This window comes from Xiphophorus hellerii, chromosome 18 (assembly GCF_003331165.1).
Source record: "Xiphophorus hellerii strain 12219 chromosome 18, Xiphophorus_hellerii-4.1, whole genome shotgun sequence".
Lineage (NCBI taxonomy): Eukaryota > Metazoa > Chordata > Actinopteri > Cyprinodontiformes > Poeciliidae > Xiphophorus > Xiphophorus hellerii.
Genome location: NC_045689.1, coordinates 15,859,231 through 15,879,625, shown reverse-complemented (window position 1 = coordinate 15,879,625; position 20,395 = coordinate 15,859,231). Strand labels below are relative to the sequence as shown.

The 20,395-nt window shown below is 35.5% G+C and overlaps 3 protein-coding genes across 5 annotated transcripts; 1 reads left to right on the top strand and 2 right to left on the bottom strand.

The window, feature by feature from the left end:
- Positions 1-1,434: 1,434 nt before the first annotated feature.
- pglyrp5 (peptidoglycan recognition protein 5) lies at positions 1,435-4,708 on the bottom strand. The gene is made up of 4 exons (XM_032546212.1): positions 3,385-4,708; positions 3,092-3,287; positions 2,885-3,003; positions 1,435-2,770 (listed from the first exon to the last, which is right to left on the bottom strand). The coding sequence occupies exons 1-4, from the start codon at positions 3,395-3,397 to the stop codon at positions 2,595-2,597; spliced, it is 504 nt and encodes a 167-aa protein (XP_032402103.1). The 5' UTR covers positions 3,398-4,708; the 3' UTR covers positions 1,435-2,594.
- A 1,769-nt stretch (positions 4,709-6,477) lies between these two features.
- Positions 6,478-8,893, bottom strand: polr2i (RNA polymerase II subunit I). Of its 2 annotated transcripts, XM_032546214.1 has the most exons (6): positions 8,718-8,893; positions 8,516-8,570; positions 8,328-8,401; positions 7,902-7,976; positions 7,095-7,146; positions 6,478-6,649 (listed from the first exon to the last, which is right to left on the bottom strand). In XM_032546214.1, the coding sequence occupies exons 1-6, from the start codon at positions 8,777-8,779 to the stop codon at positions 6,587-6,589; spliced, it is 381 nt and encodes a 126-aa protein (XP_032402105.1). In that variant the 5' UTR covers positions 8,780-8,893; the 3' UTR covers positions 6,478-6,586. The 2 variants fall into 2 exon arrangements, with proteins under 2 accessions (XP_032402105.1, XP_032402104.1); XM_032546213.1 differs by lacking the exon at positions 6,478-6,649 and having other exon boundaries at positions 6,734-7,146.
- Positions 8,894-10,438: 1,545 nt separating this feature from the next.
- lbhl (LBH regulator of WNT signaling pathway, like) lies at positions 10,439-19,972 on the top strand. Of its 2 annotated transcripts, none has more exons than XM_032590306.1 (4): positions 10,439-10,887; positions 15,251-15,326; positions 15,980-16,268; positions 17,973-19,972. In XM_032590306.1, the coding sequence occupies exons 1-4, from the start codon at positions 10,865-10,867 to the stop codon at positions 18,041-18,043; spliced, it is 459 nt and encodes a 152-aa protein (XP_032446197.1). In that variant the 5' UTR covers positions 10,439-10,864; the 3' UTR covers positions 18,044-19,972. The 2 variants fall into 2 exon arrangements, with proteins under 2 accessions (XP_032446197.1, XP_032446198.1); XM_032590307.1 differs by lacking the exon at positions 10,439-10,887 and adding an exon at positions 11,864-11,976.
- The last annotated feature ends 423 nt before the right edge of the window (positions 19,973-20,395 follow it).

Below are 20,395 nucleotides of genomic sequence, written 5' to 3'. Positions count from 1 at the left end.
CATACCACAATGCCTAGCACAAGTTCCACCCAAACTGTAAACCAGACACTACAATCTGGAGAGAACAATCTGGAGAGAAACAAAGGTTCACGCTGTCAGTCTGCATGACTGATTGGTGAACTCTTAGTTGCAATTATAACACTTACGTGATGAGGTGAAACTCAAGCCCTTCATACCCTCCTCTCCCCGGGGCTGGACTCACCTTCTCCTTATTTCCCCATTAGCATATGTACATCAGAATTCAACTATTCAAGATGTTACTGGTAATTTAATAAGTTGTGTGCTTTTGTACATATAGTGTTGGATTTAAATAGTTTTACAACCTTATTAACACCGAATCATACCTGATTAAAAATAAAAAGTCTCAGAAAACCTGAGACTTTTAATTTAATTTTATTTTATTTTTACCATGATTGTATTTTGAGGTAACTTTCGTCCTACGGACAATAAACCCAATATGTAGATTTATAAATACTGCTTCACAGTTTAACTGTTCATACTAACGTAATTCGGAGATGAAAAGGTTTTCGGTAGAAAGGGGGGGAAATAAAGTTAAGCAGATAAGAGATCTTAACACTTTTAATTATGTGTTGGCATCCCAACTGCTCTGGGGGCTCTAAGTCATCTGCTGTCGCGTCCATTTTTCAATCCTTTAAACACATCCCTGGATTAAATTACACTTGGCACGCAGTTGCATAATTCTCTATGCACAACATTATTTTGGTGAGCTTTTGCGTTTCTTCAAAACTTCAACTACTGCACTGAGTTGTCTTTAAAATATCTGAGGAATAAGAACCAAATGAGCTTTTGAAGATCTGAAGAATTCGGGATAGATGACAAGATACAAGAAGCGCAAATATTTTCATTGGGTGAACGGTGCTACAAAATAATTTCTTTTGTTCTGAAAACAAATACGCAATACAGATATACATATATAAAAAATCCTTATTTATACATCGCACCGAAACTAGATATAATCAAGAGCGTTTGCTTGCTTGTTTCCATCAATCAGAATCCTTGTTTGAGTTTCACCATGCATCTGCAGATATCATAACGTTTCTAACTACATGCTATTTGTTCCTGCATGTAGGAGTCACGTTGATACGGAGGCCTCTCTGCACTATCGCCGAGCACAAGTGAGCACTTGTCGGGAATGCTTTTGGCCCTGCAGAAAAGGCGCAGCGTTGCCCCAACAGCTGTAATCCTCTTGGATGTTTTTCCTCTGCCTATCGTATGAATTCACGTCTCGTTTTGTTTTGAATGATCTCAGTGACACCCTGAGAACAACATCGCTCTTTCCTAAGATTTCTTTTGTATATATTTAGCTTTATTTGTGATTCAGATGGTGAAAATTGAGCACTGATATTTTTGCGTAGAGCGCTAAAGTAAAAAAGAAAAAAAAAGTAAAAGAAAAAAAAAAACCACAAATCCTGCAGCGATCTTACAATATTTTTTATTTTAAAAAAATACAACACATGAATAAATATATGAATTTAGATTTGCCGGCACCCATTATGCTAGAATCAATAATTAAATAGAATTTTATAGTAGTATTGCAGTTGAACGCAAGTAATTGGTCAATAGTACAACAGAAAACATTGAGGTTTTAGTGTTGCAGATAAGGAGCCCCTTTTTAAATCTCATCCTTTATCATTGCTCCCTCTGGTGGAGAAGCACAAACCTTACAGGCTGAGATTTGATACAGTTTGGACATTACATTACGACTACTGACAGGAAAGTCAATAACACAAATTATCTCTTCATCACAGCTCTTGTTAGTAGAACTAAGATATTAAACAGCAAGAGAAAGTTTTCCTCAAACTTGATAGGTGGCAGTCAGTCTCACATCAACTCTGAAGAGCCCTCTGACTAAAGACTGTTGCTGTATGACAGTCTCATGGCTGTCACGACACGCTACATTTTAAATTTCTGGGCAGCAGTGATAATATTGTCCCAAATGACATCACCAACTGTTGGGAGCACAGCTAATCCACCTCACTTGCTTTTGCGGCTCTTCCTTAAATCTCTATCCGGGGTTAGAAAGCCAGGCAGAGAAATATTGGAGTCGGGGATATGATCCCTGCCCATTATGATCAATGTGCGTTGATCAAATAAAAGACAGCAACTGTTGCTCAAATTCAATCTTTCAGAACTGCTCCAAGGAGAAATGAAAGAAGGTGCGGGTGAATGTTCATGAAAGCAGTATATCCTGCTGCCTGTGACCTCTTTCACCACGATAATACACTCTGTAGCAAAACAAAAGCTATTCAGGACTAGTTTGAGGAGCAGAACAACATGCCTGAGGTATTGACTTGGCCTCCAGATTCCTCTGATTTCAATTCAGCTGAGCACTTTTGGGATGTCTTGCCCAATCTCTGGAGTTTCCACCTCACAACTTACTGGACTTACAGGAAAGTTTCAACTGCCAGTATCTTAGTGTTATGGGTTACTTGTCGTTGGCATGAAACGGTCTTGGCGTTTTGACAGCAGCAGATAAAAAAATATATGAGTTCTACCCTCATGACCCTGGTTAAGGGTTGAAAGAAATTCATAGTTTAGTCTTCCCCTTTCTCTCTTTCCCTCAGGAGTTTATTTTAAGTTGAGCTTCTCAGTTGTGATAGTGCAGCATAAAGATTTTCTCCAGGGCATTGTGTAGCTCCTAAATCCCTGTGGCCATACAGGGCAAACTCTGGTCGGATGAAGCCTTGTAAAACTCCAGACATTAGCAGCTGTTTGACTGACAATATTGCCTCTCTGCTTGGTGTGTCATCTGAAAATACAAGAAGAAGAAGGCAATCCTTATTATCCACATGGTTAAGAGATTAGTCAGCATTTAACACCTCTATTCTGTCCCATTGTTGATAAATCCAAAAGGAGTGCTTACTGTTGAAATTGCCCATGAAAGCAATGCCCAGGGAGTCACCGTTGTGACCTTTGGTATGCGCTCCCATCACACCCCAACCTCGGCCCTCAAATAGACTCCCATCTCCGCCAACAAGAAAACTAAAAATAGAAAATTACCACAACATATGTTCACTTCAAAAATTATGTTTCCTTAACATTTAGAACAATAAAAGGAAAATATACTCACTTATACCCAATGTCATCAAAGTGTCTTTCCTTCATATGAAGCCTCTGGATTGTCAGAAGCTCATCTGTACACTCTGCCAGGTCTTTGCAGCTCTGGAGGGCAGTGTGGTGTATCACAACTCTCTGGGCTGGACCTTCCAGGCTCTCCTTTTGCTTCGGGGCCGCTGCTCCCCACTGTTGCCTTGAAACTATGTTCACTGAACATAGTTTAAAGATCGAGAGATAATTAAAATTGCAGGTTGGTTTTTGACTAAAAATAAACAAATACATATATCCATATATAAAAATATATACCTGTTTGTTCCATGAGGCTGTACACAGCAGCTTGTAAGTGTGAAGACTAACCGGGCAGCATACTGCACACCTAACTTATCAGAGTTTGTTTAGGAGGGTGTGGTTATGGAAAGTACACCTCACATGTTCTTTGTTGTTGCATGCAAACAAATGATTATGCAACAGATGCAGCTGCCGGAGTCATGGTCATACAGTTGCCCAACTAGCTGGTAGGAATAAACATACAGGAAATAAGGAGGAAGCGTAATTAAACAGACTGTCACACACTCAGGCTGAGAAACTGGCAATTTTGTTCCAACACATCAGATAGGATTTCAAAAGTTCTTTAAAATTTTGACAGAAAATCATTGGTGGCAATTTTGAAATATTGATTTGTTTGTTTTCCCAAAGTAGGAAATTGGACAGGACTTTTTAATGAGTAAGGAGTCAGAATACCTTTGATAGTGTAATAAAGAGTAATGCAAAGACCATTCAAGGAAAACATTTTTTACAAAAAGAATAGCAAAATTTCTAAATAAAAAAAAAAAAGACAAACTTTTTCTTGTCTTCAATTATTTAGAAACTCAGCAGTTTGCAAGCCCATAATCATCATTTCTGAGTCAACGTGAGATCTGCCAATGTTCTGTCAAATTACCCAGTGATGATAAAATACCTGACAAAAGTATTAACACTCTTTGAAATTTTTCATACTTTTCCAGGTTATAACTGAAAACTTCAATCCATCCTATTGGAATTCTATACGATAGAGCAACACAAAAGAGTGCAACACTGTAAAGTAACTCTAAAGTTAAAGCTAAATAATTTTGAAGACCATGTATACTTTCAATCACTGTGAACTCCTGACTGACAATTACCTGCTACTTTGCATGCTTAGGTTTGAGGTTCTATTGTGAAAGATATACTTTTGCATGACATTATAGATAACCTCTGCATGTCTGCAGGTTGAAGTGAACAAAGTGGGAAGTGAGAGAGTGGGAAGTCATAAGCAATCATTATAGGAACAAAATCCTTTTATATCCAAACCAGATACCCTCAGCCATCACCTGCTAATCTTCCTAATGCAGAAAAATCCAGAGTTTGTACAGTCATTAGTGCTTAGTGGGTTTTTTTTGGAACTCCAAACTTTCCTGGGTTGTATTGTCTGCACCTAGATTTAATTGATTATACATTCGTTCCATGTGCCCATTACATTTTGTGCTGCATTTTGGAAAACTTAATATATACCTTTTTCTCATGTGCACTGAGTTGAAGATAAAAAAAAGTTTACCACTAGAAATCTGTAAACATTGCTCAAATATTAAAACAATGCACTACCAACAGATTAGAGATATTCAAAATTAATTACAGACTTTAAATTAGACGCACAAACAAAAAAATCGCATGAGAACTTCCAAAGTCTACTGATTCGTTTGGTGTGAATTCACGCCGTGATTTCACTGCTTGCAGTAGTACTATTGTGGAAATTTTACTCCTTCCGTATGAAATAACATGCAATTGACCACATGGAAAAAACATTCATTAGTCAAGCTAAAGTACTGCGTCTTGATATTTGTAATGAAATGCATTACAATAGCGTTTTGATTTTTGGAAAAACTGGAACAACATCTCATGTCGACAGAAACGAGGAAGTAAAATGTTGCTGTTTCAAAACTATAAATTAAGTGTACTTTATTGATGCCGTTGCTTCTGTTTAGTTACAATCTAGACAAAGGATTCAGTGGGTAGTGTCACTAAATTGAAACTTTAACTGGGTTTAAAATCACAGTATCGTTTTTTGTTTTTTTTTTAATCAAGACGTAAAACTAATAAAACGACCTGGGAAAAGACATCCAACTTAAGTTTAAGAATTTTCCAATGAAGGCAGCACATTAATATTTGATTCTGTTGGTTTGTTGTTGAAACAGCTTATCCGTCTAACTCTAAATAATTTCCCCCACAGTGTATCAGAGATTAGGAAAATCCATCAGTCTTAGCTTGAGCTCTGACTTTAGGAAATAACACAATCATAAGTGCTGAATAACGGTGAATGAATCCTGTTAAAGCAGAAATCTGCGATTCACTTGGCTAAATCTGTGACTTTAAAATAATTTCGGTTAGTGCATAAAAAGGTTAATCACAAAGAACTAGCAGTAGATATTCAAGGAGGAAATACAAAGACACTGTGGATTGTACAGTACAGCTGAACTTACGGTTAATGTGCAAAAACATCATTGTCAGCAGTTTTCATGCAGTCACAGGATTGAAAGTCATTTTTACTTTGAGTTTTTTTGGCATAGCCACAACTTTTTAACAGAGCTTTGAGCGGATCAGCCCAGAAACTCCATGCTAACCACATTTATTGATCTCAAAACCAGTTTTGATGAGTGTTTGTGTTCATCTGACTTTTAGAAACCCAAACTGTGTCAACATAGAATTTTCAGAAACTAAACCGGAACCACTAAGGTCTCGAACCTACCAAAAACTGTCAAAAATTGGGCTTTAAAATGCAAGAAAAACTTTGTGGTGGCAGCATTATATAGATGGTCTGTGCCACTAGTGGTACAAATTGATATATATGAAGGAATGACTTTATAAAGTTCAACTTCTCAATAGGTTGAAGGTTGAAATTTATACAAAGTAAAAGTGAAAACACTAAAACTTTTTGGATTACACAAACCAATTTAAATGAGCATTAATAATAAAACAATTGAAATATTCAGGCAGGATTATCCCAGAAGTTTGTTGATGGCTTCAAAAAAATTGCATAGATTCACGCACCATTTTCCCCATTGTTTAGTGGGGTATATGTGCAATTGCAACCCTTTATGGATTAAAGAAAATCTTCCATGTTCTTCCTCTCACAATAACAGTTTAAATTCAGAACATAAGCAAAGCTGAACCCCATGGTTCAATATTTTAAATAAAATGTCCTAAATTTAAACAAATGTACTAAGAGAGCTTTGTGAAGAAGTAACACAAGCTGAACTTTGTAAATTTTTTTAATAAAAAGTTTAATTACAGACAAAACCTAAAAACAAATTCTTTAAATCTAACAAAATAACTGATCACTGCCAAACACATTCTATCCAGAAAGTGGTTATATATATATATATAAAAAATCCATCTCATGGTTCCTACTTGGACCGTTTGACTTGTCCACATGCTAGGGAAGAAACCCTGCTATTAGATGCAAATGATGGACCTCTTCATGATTATACAGGCGTTACTCTGTCCACCGGTGTCCACAGTGAGGGGCCGTGCAGACATAATACAAACGCATAGCATCCTGGGAAGGGCAAAACACAGAATAATATAAAATGTACACACTTTGTATTTATAATTATTAATCATTTCAATTAAGCCTTATAAAACTGCAAGGGTTGTTTAATTTAGTAAGTTAATGTTAAAATTGTGTTTCTCATTAATCAGTTTTAGTACTAATTTTTCACTTCGAAAGCTGATAATCATTATAAACAGGTACAATTGAAACATTTATTCAGCTAATTGTCTCGTTCCTGATTCAGATTGGTGTTTGAAGGAGTAGTTTTGTCGTGTAGTTCTGAGTTTTCTAGGCTGCAATAGTGAAGCCATTGTAGGTCAATTATTCAGGTGTGCAAAAACATTTATGTAAACATTGTTTTTGATCAAATAAGTTCAAAATATGTCAATAACATCCAATGAGGAACAACTACAGAAAGGTCATAAAGACTTCCTTTAAGGGGAATTCTTACCTCAGCCTTCATACTGTGAGACTGGAAGAACACTGCCTCCTTGTGACCGCATCTGGGAAGTAACAAGCATCAAGCAAATGTCAAAAATACCACCACGTTTTAGTGAGATAGTGTAACATAAGGAAGAACAAGAATGTCATGCTAGTTCTTTATTCAACAGAAAAATCAGACCAAACGTATATACTTTTTTTTAAATTATAAAAGCAAAGGAATCTTGAAACACTGTAGATGCTAGGCTACTCCTAAAGAAAGACATGAAGGAAAGCCTAACTGGGAAAGGAAGGGATCTGGCTGATGGGAAAGACATAAGATCTGATTAATGATGCAGATCTTTGTTGTTTTCTCTCAGTTACATTCAGCAAATACAAATAGAAAATCTTGCATTATGCTTTTCATTGGCATATGTAAAAAGTCAAATAGAACAATATTTTTGTCACTGTCTAGCGATTTTCAGATATTTGTAATAGAAAATGTTAGTAGTAATTGCCATCAATATTGCTACAAAGGCCATTTTCTGTCCACTGTTTTTTGACTATGAGGTCAAATTGTAAAGAGATGAAAAAAAGACATCTTTGGAGACAGGTCCATGCATAGTTTAGCTTGACACAAGCTGCTTTTAAATCCAGTTTTCAAAGGAGAACAGTTCTCTCAATCATTTGGTATCAAATCTGCTGCTACCTGCATACTTTGATTGCTTCAGTGTATAAATAACATTTTTAGCTTTCTTGTGGGAAAGTTAGTCACTTACGCGTAAACATAAACTCAACATTTCCAGAGAAAAATGGCACAGACAAGAAGAGCACTTACTTTGGACAGGGGTGATCCTCTGTTCTCGGCAGCGTTGGATCCTGGGCTACATCAGCGATGATTTGTGTCAGTTCACTGAAGAGAAATCACAAGATTGTTTTAATCAGCAAAATCAATAATTTTAGACCACAAATGAAAAATTTGTAGCAAAGCAAACACTCCCTGATGTGGCATAATATAAGGAAAATATTGTTAAAAATGTGCAGTTGTTAAATATGTGTTATTCTAAAAAAAAAAAAGAAGCTACTGTTGGGTTTGCATCAAATACTATTTTATGCACCAGAGCTGGTGTACTAGTATTTGCTGTTATAACAATAGAGCAAAATCAGGATTCTTTTTTTTTTTTTTGCTAAACAAGGTGCAGAGACAAAACAAGATGCACATTTAAAAATAGATAATAGATATAACAAAATATTTATTACATACTCAACCTCGTGGGTGATCTTGTTGACATAGATGCAGCTGTTGTCAGCCTCCTGCTGATAGTCACAGTTTCTACACTGTAGGTTCAATGAGACAGAAAAACGTGTTAAAATCTATTAAAAACTGTCAGTATGTGTTTTTCCTCTTCTCATGCTAACAAATGAGCGACTAGTTTCTGACCAAATACTTACCGCATACAGCAAGATGCGGTTCTCTTTGTCTTCCTTAGGGTACAACATGTTATTACTGAGAGAAGAATGAACATTGTCACCGTGATATTTATTTACTGTAGCTAAAACCAACATCGTTATGTAGAAAAAAAACTTGGTAGCACTTTATATAGCTAGCATGCTAATGGCACTTCTTTTAATGTAATTTCTGTCTAAGACTCACCATTCTTGACAAAACCGTATTCCAACAAATCCCGGCTCGTATGTTCCACCTTCTAAATCCATCTGAAATTGATTTACTGAAAGAAAGAATATGAAAATCAAGATAAAAGTCTGTTTACGTAGTCGCTACCATTCAAAAACAGCATGTAAAGCAGGGTGACGGTTGTCTTGCTTTCAGAAACAGCGCCTCCCACTGGAGGGAGGACGACCTGCATTAAGTTTGAAAGTCATGTTTGTGATTATTTAATACAATTTCTCCAAATGTTCCGAACTGTTATAAAAAAAAAAATCACTCAACATTTTTAGTGAAATGCATCTCATATTTTTATGCATAGCTTTTACGGAAATATATAAAAATAACAACACAAACAAGTTTTTAAAACATAAAATACACTGGATTTATTTAAAAAAAAAAAGAATACATGTATCATAAAAATGTTATATATTTACATTCAATCAAGCCTTTAATCTCCCTATGTTCACATCAAAAACACTATGTTTTCAATGTTAATAATTTCAAAATAACACTGATGTTTGTTTATATCACTTAGTGTATGGCCTAAGATATGTTTTGTTACACTATAGATATGTAAGAAGACTTCAAGAAGGAAGGGTTTTTTTTAAACAATATCTCTCAATACACCGCATAATACCACACAGATCGGCTCCAGCAGGTATTTAAACCATAGGACCTTGTTTCTGTAAGTTAGCAAAACTAACAGTTGTAGTTCAGAGCTTATAATCATGTTCAATTAACTGAAATATTGAAAGGCTAATATTTTTAAAATTATTTCAGTGACTCAATTTACTAAGTGAAAGAAACCATATAGACTCATTAAACAGGAACTAATATTTTCAAGTCTTTTTTATTCAACTCCCTTTTTTATGTTATCTTAGCACTAAAGATTAGAGTATTACTTAATAAAAACAAATAAAAAATTATAAATAAATTGTGGGCTTAATAAAAAAGTATGTTTCAAACTTGATAATGTTATTTATTTATTAGAACCCATGATCTAACTTACTGAATATGACTGTAATTACAAAAATAATAAAAAAAATAAATCTGAAAATTTTGTAAAATCTAGCTATGAACTCTTTGAATTTAAATTGGACTTATAGATTCAGTAACATCTTTTAAAGAGATCGTGAATGTTTGATGAAAACTGCGGATGGAAAATTCCATCTGCAGTTTTTAATTTGTTTTTCACTAATTTAAAAAGTCATTAAAATTAAAGAGGAAAAACATGTTTAATGCTGCGTTATCTTTGTTCTGCTAAAGGTCCCTTGACTTGGCCTACAGATGGGATTACATATTGCATTTTGTGGTGCTCTGCCTGTTTAGCAACAGTTGCTGCCTGTTATATATATATATACACACATCCCATCCCCTCCCCACGCCTGAGCCCTTGATCCTCTGAGCTAATTCCATGAATTGTCCCAATCTAAATCCACAGATGGAGGGATGCACAGTTGACAACGCAGTGAGAGAGAGTCTTGATGATAATGATGGACAGATGGATAAGAAAGACCCATACACTATATATAAATGCAAAGCTCCAAGTGTCCATGTTGTTGTCGTTTCTGTTGAGTTTATCTATGGTTTTACTGTTGTGCGACTACACTTTGCAGATGTACGAGTGACCCAGTGCGCCAACTCATCAGAGGGGATGGTCAAGCCAGACTGACGTCACCCATCAGCCTCTGTAATCGAAAGAGACGCTAATCCGTCTCTGCCCCAAAGCCTTGCAGTTGGTGGGGGGGAAAAGGGAAACATCCAGAGACAGAGAGAGAAAGAGAGACGAAACCAAGCGAAGTTGGATAAAGGAGAGAGGGGAGCACATGTGGGCAGATGGGAGGACATATTGATCTGGACCAGAGAAGCAAAGGGCTGCCTTGACTGACCAAGGAAGACCAAAACCTCACTCGCAACTGAATCTTCTATCAAGCTCTGGTATTTATAAAGATCTGGAAGCCCAACTTCTTCCGGGCTTCGCCCTGGAGGCCACAAGTTCCTGTGGAAGGACAGCAGAGGGGGAATGCTGTGGGAGCTGCTCACCCCCTCATGCACCCCCTCTGGTGTCGCCTTTGCTCACAGTGGAGGAACCAAGCTTCACCACTGTGGAACTATGCCAAGACGGACAAGACATGCACCTGACTGCTAAAGAAGGGTAGGAAGCAACCTAACATTAAACCCTAATTAGCAAAAAGCTGCTAAATTAGCTGTCATATTATAATCACAACCCCGCAGTTTAAGGAAGAGTCATGAAGATATGATCATGAAGAAAATAACTACAGAATAAAAGTTCTCGTCAATGGTAAGCGAGAAATTAACTGATAAAAACCTGTTTAAATGTCACATGTACGGTAAGTGCTTTAGATTTATCAGTGGAAATACACTGTATGTTTCAGAGGCACAGGAATTTTCCATTTATGCCTGACTCACAAACACCAAACAACTTCTTCTCAATGCAACATGGTTTAGAGTAGAAGTTTCTTCCCAGGTTTTTTATATGGTGTTTCAATCTATTCACTTCAAGTTTCATAATTAAAGCTTGAACCCTGTCAAATTACCTGCCAAAACAGTTTTTAAAAAAAATTTATGCTATAAGAATTAGCAAAAGACTTATCCTTTTGAAGATCTGTATGTGAAAGAAAGATATACCATTTTGAAAATTATGTTTTCAAAATATAATTTGAAAATAAATGAAAAAAATTGCATGACGTTGACATAAGAAATTCCTCCCCACAAATTCAAACATTTAGAAATAGTGACGTTTTTAAAAAACAAAAAACAAAAAAAAAATACAAACATGCATGTTTCATTCTAATGCGTTGTGAAATGTCACTTATTCGTGCAAAGGAGGCAAGTTGAGCATCCGCTACTTAGAAAAATCCCCAAGATAATATCTAGTTCAAAAATGGTGAGATATTTGAAATATTGAGATATTATTATATAAAGTTTCTGTTATTTTTATCTGCACTTCAGATTAGGTTAAACTTTAAGGGCTATCTTTTTTCCTCATTTCTCCTATCATTGTATTAGAGAATAAACCATTAAGTGCAAGATAAATATAAGAACTACAGAAACTGGACTGTTGCAATTTTTTTCCAGAGTTTCTCAAAGCTTCAGTTCCACCGTTGCAAAACAAGAGTGTGTTGTCAAGAAACATGAGTTCCTCATCAGGTTTTAGTCTGCTTTGACCCTCAGAATGTTCTGGAGCAGTTGAGAAAATAACAGTAGCAAGACAAACAGAGGGGTGAGACAGGTTTTACTGTTTTTTCAGTTTTTGTTGTACATTCACATTATTATTAAGCAAACTTTTAAATCAGACAAATATAACTTGACTAAATGCAAAAAGTATGCTTTTAAAATAATGAATTTATTTATTGGGGAAAAGAGCAATCCAAGATAATTAGCCCTAAGTATAAATGTTTTCACCACCTAACCCTACTAACTGGTTATCACCATAACATATGCGGAGTCTTTTACAGCTGCAATGGAGCTGCAAAAGCAAAAGCAAATTCATGTTTGAATGCCCCGTTTAAGCTCATGCAACAGCACCTTAGCAGGAATTAAGTCCAGACTTTGACTAGGCCTCTTAAAACCTTATATATATATTTTTTAGCTATTTGGAGGTCAAACTCGCTGTAGCACATTGAACGGTTGTCCTCGTGCATAATTAAATTGTGCTAAAGTTTAAGGTGCTGATATAGAACAGCAAAATATATTTTGTTTTAGAAAATGTTGTGTTAGCTTCATGCCAGATGTATTGGGACACACAGTTCCACTTTTGTTCTATCAGTCATCAGAACTATGTCATTTGGGAAACATGAGTCAGACTAGTTTCTTCCTTATTGAAAGATAAAGACACTGTACTTAACTGAGACAAGTGAGGCTTTAACTACAGTTCTCCTGTGACCAAATATGGTAAATGAGTTGTTGATTGCAGTAAGTTTTGTTGACAAGCCACTCTGGGAAGGTTGTACCTCAGTCTAACACCTTCATTTGTGCGCGAGAAAGAATTACTAAATGTAGGAAAGTGATAAAAAATAATCTGATTGTGGTGTGAAAACAGGAAAGAAATATATGTTTAACCTTGTTAGTCAGAAATGTAAAAGATGACTGTTATCATTCACACCATCGTCTTGCTAACAACTTAATTTTATGACCTGAATTTAATGTGAAGTAGATTTGATATTCAGTCATGTTAGACATGGACTGTTCTCTGTTCTAACAAAAATCTACCATTTAGTATACTTTTCTTGTTTGTCATAGATGAGACAAGCATATTTTGTGGATGGGTTCAGTCAAATGTAGTGCAATCCATCAAGGGAAAAAAAGAAGTGAGGGTGACTGTTGACTGAGCTGAATCAATGATGAAACAATGATGCATGCGAGGGATTACACAGAGGTTAAGCTTCTTCATCATAATAGCTGCTGAAAGTTTCCATACCAGGTGGCACACAAACAGCTTAGCATGGAACACTTGTCAACAGCACAGCATCAAAAATTGAATTGCAAAGCTGCACACGTTCACAAGTGGGTCAAACATGATAGTATCCTCCCAAAGCCGATCCTGTTTGGACGAGAACAGGGTGTCCTCGTTTTGCCCATTGTGCAAACTGGCTTAGTGTTTGTGTATTGCTCATAGCGAACAATAAATATAATTGTAAAGAATCATAAAGCCACCCTGATAAATCAAGCAAAAAGAAGAACAGCTAAAATCTGTTCAGCCATTCCACAAATCTGACCTTTATGGAAGAGTGTCAAAAAACAACCAATTTTGTACAATACTCTGATCATGCTGTCCCCACAATGACACAAAGTGGTGGCAGCATCATGCTGTGGGAATGCTTTTCCTTAGAAGAGACCTAGAAGCTGATCAGAGCTGATGGCAAGATGGACAGAACTAAATTGTGGCCAATTCTGGAAAAAAAACCCTCAGAAGGGTAACAATCTTAAAAATGCAAGCAGCGTTTACTATTAACCTCTTAGCAGGTACTAAACATATTTTCCTTAAGGCTACATTTCTGTATTAAAAATGTTTTGTGTTTTTTTTGGTCTTATGTCATATTTTAAATTTAAATGTCATGTCTTCACAGCAGGAAATGATTGTAATAAACAGAAATAAAGGCCTTCAAAATTCTAATCTCTGTGTGTCCATATAATGTGTTTAATCTTGAAAAAACATTCTTGATGTTAATTGACTTTACAATAAAATTCTAATTTATTCACTGGGTCTGCATTGTAAATATGGCTTCTGTGGAAATTGTGTAAAGGCAGTTTTTTAAGTCTTAAAGCTTCTCTAAGTTAATATTTTGGAAATACAGCATCAATCCTAAGCAGACATTTGTGCTTCTGTTATTTACCGGATTACAGCGCCAAATAAAAGTGTAACTGAAACTGAAAAATTAGGTAAAAAATAAGCTCAAAATGTGTTTTTGTGGGCCAAAGTCTTATATTTATAAGCACCACAAATAAGTACAGAGCAACCTTTCTCTTTCACATCCTCCTGTTCTCAACCAAAAGTCATATAGGTCATCTTTGCAGGGAAGAATTCACAGAATATTTTTATTGCTTTATTACCTAGCAGGACATTTATGTAGCTGGGATTTGCTAATAGAGCCCAGAATATAATTTAGATTGCATCAGTTTTTAAATGGACATTTAATTAAAGAGCAAGAGTAAGGAGGTTGGGTCACTGCCCTTGGCGTTATGCACTGACTGGTTCTTATATGGAACAAACAAAATGAGAAGCAGGGAGAAAAGAAGAAGCAAAGCACGAGAAAGGAATAAATAGAGGATTGGAGCCAGCTCTGCAGGCCTTTCTATTTCCCATCAGGTATTCTGCAGGTGGGACATTCACAAACCCACCCATGTTACTGACAGAACAAAACCCGACCTAATATTTATAGGAGCTCATAGGCTGGCCAAAATAAAACAGAGCATTCGCTCAGGCAGGTTCCGAGCCAGAAAATCAAATAAGAGGGAAAGACTGCAGACTATGATCCATTTTAGTTTCCAACCCAGTTTGAACTGTGTATTAATCTGCAGAATTAATGTGTTTCACTTTGTGTGTGGGAGTCCTACTTGCACGCATCTGTACCAGGACTGGGCCACATGACGTAGGACAGAAAATCTATGAGCCAATCAAAACGCCGGGAAGCTCGATGATAACAGTGAGGTTACATGGAAGATCAGATGATTTGACTCAGTGGAACAGACTTTCAAAACAGTTCACCCACGATCCTTCTGAAACTTCAGCATTTTATGCTAATATACAGAACTAAAGAAATTGTAAACTACTGCAGATTTGCACACAAATCAAAAAAAAAAACATGAAGTGAGAGTTACACTGATGTGAATGCAGCCATCATTCTGAATTGGTATTTACATTATTATGCAACATTTGAAAAACCGTCATGTAAGCTTTAACGTAAATACTTTTTTCCACTTGCTGCAGAGAAATTAAAACCATTTTTCTCGTTATTTCCCTGATTTCCCTTAGTTTAATTTTACTCTCTCTGCAGGGGTGTGCAGAAGATGAGTGATCAAGATCCAAACTGTGAAGGTATGCAAAAGAAGGACCAAAGACTGCCATTCCAGGTGGGCTCTGTCAGCATCATAGTACTACAATGTTGCAAAGTTACCTAAATATTTCTGAATCGTTTTTGAATAGCTCATAATCTTGCATAGCTATGATATAGAGTACTGAGTTTCATACATCAGTTTCATACAACCACATCTACAACTGAATGTCATGTAAGGCATAAGAGATGTAAAGTGTTTCAAATGAACTGAAAGAGGAAATAATGAAGAAACCCTAAAGTAGGACCTTGGGGGATGCCACAAGCAATGGAAGAAGAGGAAGTTCTGAATTTAGAAGAAGCAACAGAAAAGGATCAGAATGTCAGGGTGAACCAAATAAAAACCTTAAATCAGGTCTAGCATGAACACAGCAACATTCTCTTGCAGCAGTATGCACCACTATGCTTGAAAAAGAGCAGTAGCATTAGAATAAGATGTATGGAAACTAGATAATTCTTCAAACTCCATAAAAATGGAAGTATAAGATCCTAAAGAACATTATCTATTCAGCTAATAAAGCTGAATAGATAATGCTGTATTTTGTTGACTTTGTAATCTGCAGGAATATTTACCTTGAAAAAGAGAGAATTAAATAGACAACAAAAGAGGTATTTTCAAGCTTGACAGCAAGATTATTTATTTTTTCAACTCTTAACCAATGATTCTTCCAGATTTTCCCAGACCCGATAGAAATTGTCTTGGGCCCAGAGGCGTCACTGAACAGTCCAAATCGGGACAAGGAGCGTCTGCCTTCCATCGTCGTGGAGCCCACAGAAGTGAGCGAAGTGGAAAGCGGTGAGCTGCGCTGGCCTCCCGAGAATATAGAAACAGAAGACGATGAGGAGGACCTGTTCCTGGAGCAGTGCATCCCCCCAGCCAACATTGCTGACTGGGGAGAAGATGAGGAAGAGGAGGAGACATCAATAATACTGCAGCAGCAGCCGGGCCTGACACTCCTTGGTGAGCTGGTGAACATTCCCCCAGTTTTGGATTTACCTTTATAGTTGCAAAAATTTGATTTCAATCTATCATTTGCTCATAATAAAAAAAAAAACTGTGAGCCTTCACAATAATGTTTTACAGAAAATATAATTTACGCATCAACTATTAAAAAAGTTGTGACTTTTTTAATAAAACAGTTTATTATAAAACTGTTATATATTAAAAAGATCCAATTTCTACAATGTTTAGATAAAAGTTTTATTCTGTCCAAAATGTTCAGTAATATTTTTACAACAGTTATGAAATATTGCAAAATTAAATGTTCACATAAGTTTAAATGTTATTGTTAGATATTGTGATTTTTCAGTGTGTAAAAGTATGAAAAATAAAGAAAAGTGTTCCTAGCAGCATTGGCCAATATTGAAGGGCACATACGTATGAATATTTTAATTTCTTGAAGTTTTGAGCAGTCAAACATTTTAGGGTCTTACTCAACACCAAGAAATATTATTCATAAATTAATAACTTTAGAGAAAACTAGCTTAAGTCAACATGGAGCAAACAAAGACTTTAAAGAAATATGCTCATATTAAACTGCTGTCTTAAATAGGATGAAACAAAGCTCACTGTTGTAAGCCTTTTTAAAGCTAATGATTTTTCAAGGAAGCATAAATAGAACAGGAAATTTGCACACAACCTCATTTCCAAACAAAGCTGAAATTTCTCTTCATGTTACATGTGACACTTTCTGTGATTTTTTTGATGGCCTTCTCACTACAAGAAAAAAAAAGGAAACGATATAGCTAGTTCCTTTTGAAAATAACTGAAAGAATGCACTGCACATTAATTTAAAAATGTTAAAGACAACAAATATAAAGTAACAAGGGCAGTTTGGCACTAACTGGGATACTAAATACGTGCAGCCAGAACATCAAGACAATGACGCTATAGGAAATGCAATAGTATTTGAAAACCTAAAAACAAAAAAAAACTGCATATGTTTGAATATTTAGAAAAGTAAACTCAGATTCTTTTTGTGTGTGTTACAACATGACAGCTCTAAAATAAATAACTCCATCAATCCAGTTTTCAAAAACAGTTGTGAAATGTTTCAATTTGTCATTTTTTGATTAGTTTTAAGCCCTTGCAATTATTTAATTAGATACATACTTTGAGAAATAGGTTTTAAAAATAAAAACACGCACAGCATCAAACAAATTCCTAACTGAAAATTAAAAGCATTATTTCCCTTTTTGCTTTCTGAAACCAGTTTTAATGCCCAGAATGAGGGATTGCTGCAGTGTTACCCACCTATTGCAAACAACGGCCACATCCTTATTCGGGTGAAGTAATTGCTGCAAAGCCAGTCACTCATTTGAAGTAGCTGGACTTCATTTGAAAGAAACCTTGATGACATAAACCGAATTTGACTGCATTGTTTTATAACTAGGACTTTACCTGGATTTAATTGACCAAATATTTCTGTACATTAACTGGACCTGGTTGTTTTGTAAAATGCTTTGAGGTGACATTAGTTTTGAATTGGCTCTCTATATATAAAAAAGTAATTGGCAGGTCAACAAAGACCAACACAGGACAAACAGGGTGAAGGCAGATAACCCATGCATGCTTTTGAAGGCCATACAAACTCTCTGAATTTTATGGTGGGTAGTTTTGCAATGCTTTGAAACTCAATCAAAGCTTTTTTTTTTGTTTCTGCAGACCTTCAGTCTGACGCATTTAGAGACAACACCCCGACTCTTCCTCCCAACAGTGCCCCCACCTTCCACTAAGAACATCGCCTCTGCTGACCCTGTGAGGAAACATCTTGAGATGAACTGTAGCAATAACTGTTGGGATGAAAAAAACAAACAAACAAAAAACCAAAACAAAAAACAGCTTCTGTATCAGCTTCAAAGCAGCAAACATGTTATCACGATAATAGTTGTTAGGTAATAAAATAAAATAAAAATAATAATAAAAAAATGCAACATAAAATGACAAGGCAACCGGGACATTTTGGTTCAGTGTCTCTGACTGGAAGGATTTTGATATTTTCTGATTGGGGAAGACGATCATCGAAACAAATGGACAGATTTGTTTTTTTAAAGTTTATTTTAAGGCAACATTTAGCTGAAATTGAAGGTTTGTGTTTCATTTCTTTTGAGATGGTTCATATTCTCAAAAACCCTGATGTTGCAGCATTTTTTTTTCTTTTCTGCTCCTTTTCCTTTCACATAGTTTAGTGGAAATATTTATGTGCTTATTCCTCCAGTATGTAGGATGTAGTAAATCACAGTACGCTAGCTGCCTGCTGATGGTTCATATAACTTGGAACTGCACAGGACTTTGACATGTGTTTTTCATTACAAAGGTTTACTTTCAGCAGCAAAAAACCAACAGTTCTTGAAGTAATATAAATGTTTGAACAGATTAAACCCCAAAATGTTTTTGCTTCTGTGGGAAACCTGAATAAACAGACATTATTATTTTAAATTTAAACATTAAAGTATTTGTTCTCTTTATATGGGAAAAGATGACGGGTGTAGCATATTTAGTATTTTAAATATTCCCTGTTTAATTGTTTGAAATGTTGTTAAAGTTCTTCTACTTAAGGCAAGATCCAGACACTACACACTCCATTAACGTAAAAACATATGAACTTGAAGTTTCTCATGTAATGAGACCAAACAACTGAACTAAAATTAAATATTATAACATGTTATTCATGTACTTTAAATGTTGACAAATTCTTTGAATGCTGTATAATTTCAATGTGTGAAATTATACCCGAGGCAACATTTGCGGGATAAATTCTATATCTGGTACCCGTGGTATGGAAAGATTTCATTCTGACATGTGAAATCTAAACACATTAATTTTGTTTTACATGCTTCAGCTTGTAGTCATTTTTAATAGTTAAAATTCCTCCTATCATGATGCAAAATAACATGGAAAACCCCTCAACATTAAGAAGGGTGTGTGTGATGTCCATGTCACATTTTGCTACACAAGATTTTCATGTGTTTTACAAGTCCTTTTCCATCTGTTTCACATTAGGAATGTTTGTGTGTTACACATTTCACAACACAATTATTTTCACACGCACAACAGTTTTCACATTTAAAACATCATAATTTTACATTTGGAAAGATTTTCCTCACAGGTTTCACTTTTTCTACAAAGCATAAATTTACATATTTGTTTCAATGTTTTTACATATGAGCATCTTTGAATGTAAGACGTGGGAAAATGTTTTCCATGTTGTTCTTCATGTTACCACACAATATAATTTATGTGAAACACATTGGGAAATGTTCGTCATGTCAAATGTTTCCTCAAATGGTACAGGACAACATCATTCCCATAAGTTTACACAATAAAATTTTCAAGTGTTAAACATGTAGGACAATGTTTTCTCAAGTTCCCGTTTAATACACAATATGATTTTCAAATCAGAAAAGTTTGCCGGGAAGCAACGCATGTGTAAAACACACAAACGTTAGTGTGATATTATGTGTACCTACTTTTCGAAAATGTCTATTTTGTTTGAAAAAATAAATGTTGCCACTGATCACCGGTCAATGAAACTCGTAGTGGTAAAGTTCTTTGAGTTTCTGAATAAAATGGCTGGATTACCTCCTCAACATGCAGTCATGTTCTCCAGAGTCTTGCTGATGACATAATTATTTCATTCAGGCATGTTGAAGCAGAGATGCATCTGAAAGTTTCAGGTCACCAGTCATGAAGGACTGGAGAACACCTAGCAAGATACTAAGATTCCTCCACAGGACATATGATTTACATAGTGCAATAAAATAAATAATAGATAATGAAGTTTTTCTTTTTTTTTTTCTAAGCAAAATTCTAAAGTAAAATACACTTCAACACTCAAAAGTAAAACACAATAATGTATATATATGTGACAAAAAAGTTCAATTCCTGTTTCTTAAATATGTCCAGGAAATGATAAACATCAGCTTGAAGGAAACGGAAGTGACGGAAGTCACAACAGAAGTGAGAAGAGCCAGAATGAAGAACAAGTGAAAGCATAATCCTACTTGAAGAAGAAAAAACATTTTAAAATGTGTAGCTGTGAATAAAATTGTGCTGAGTGTTTTGTTTTAAGTTTTAAAACATAGAAG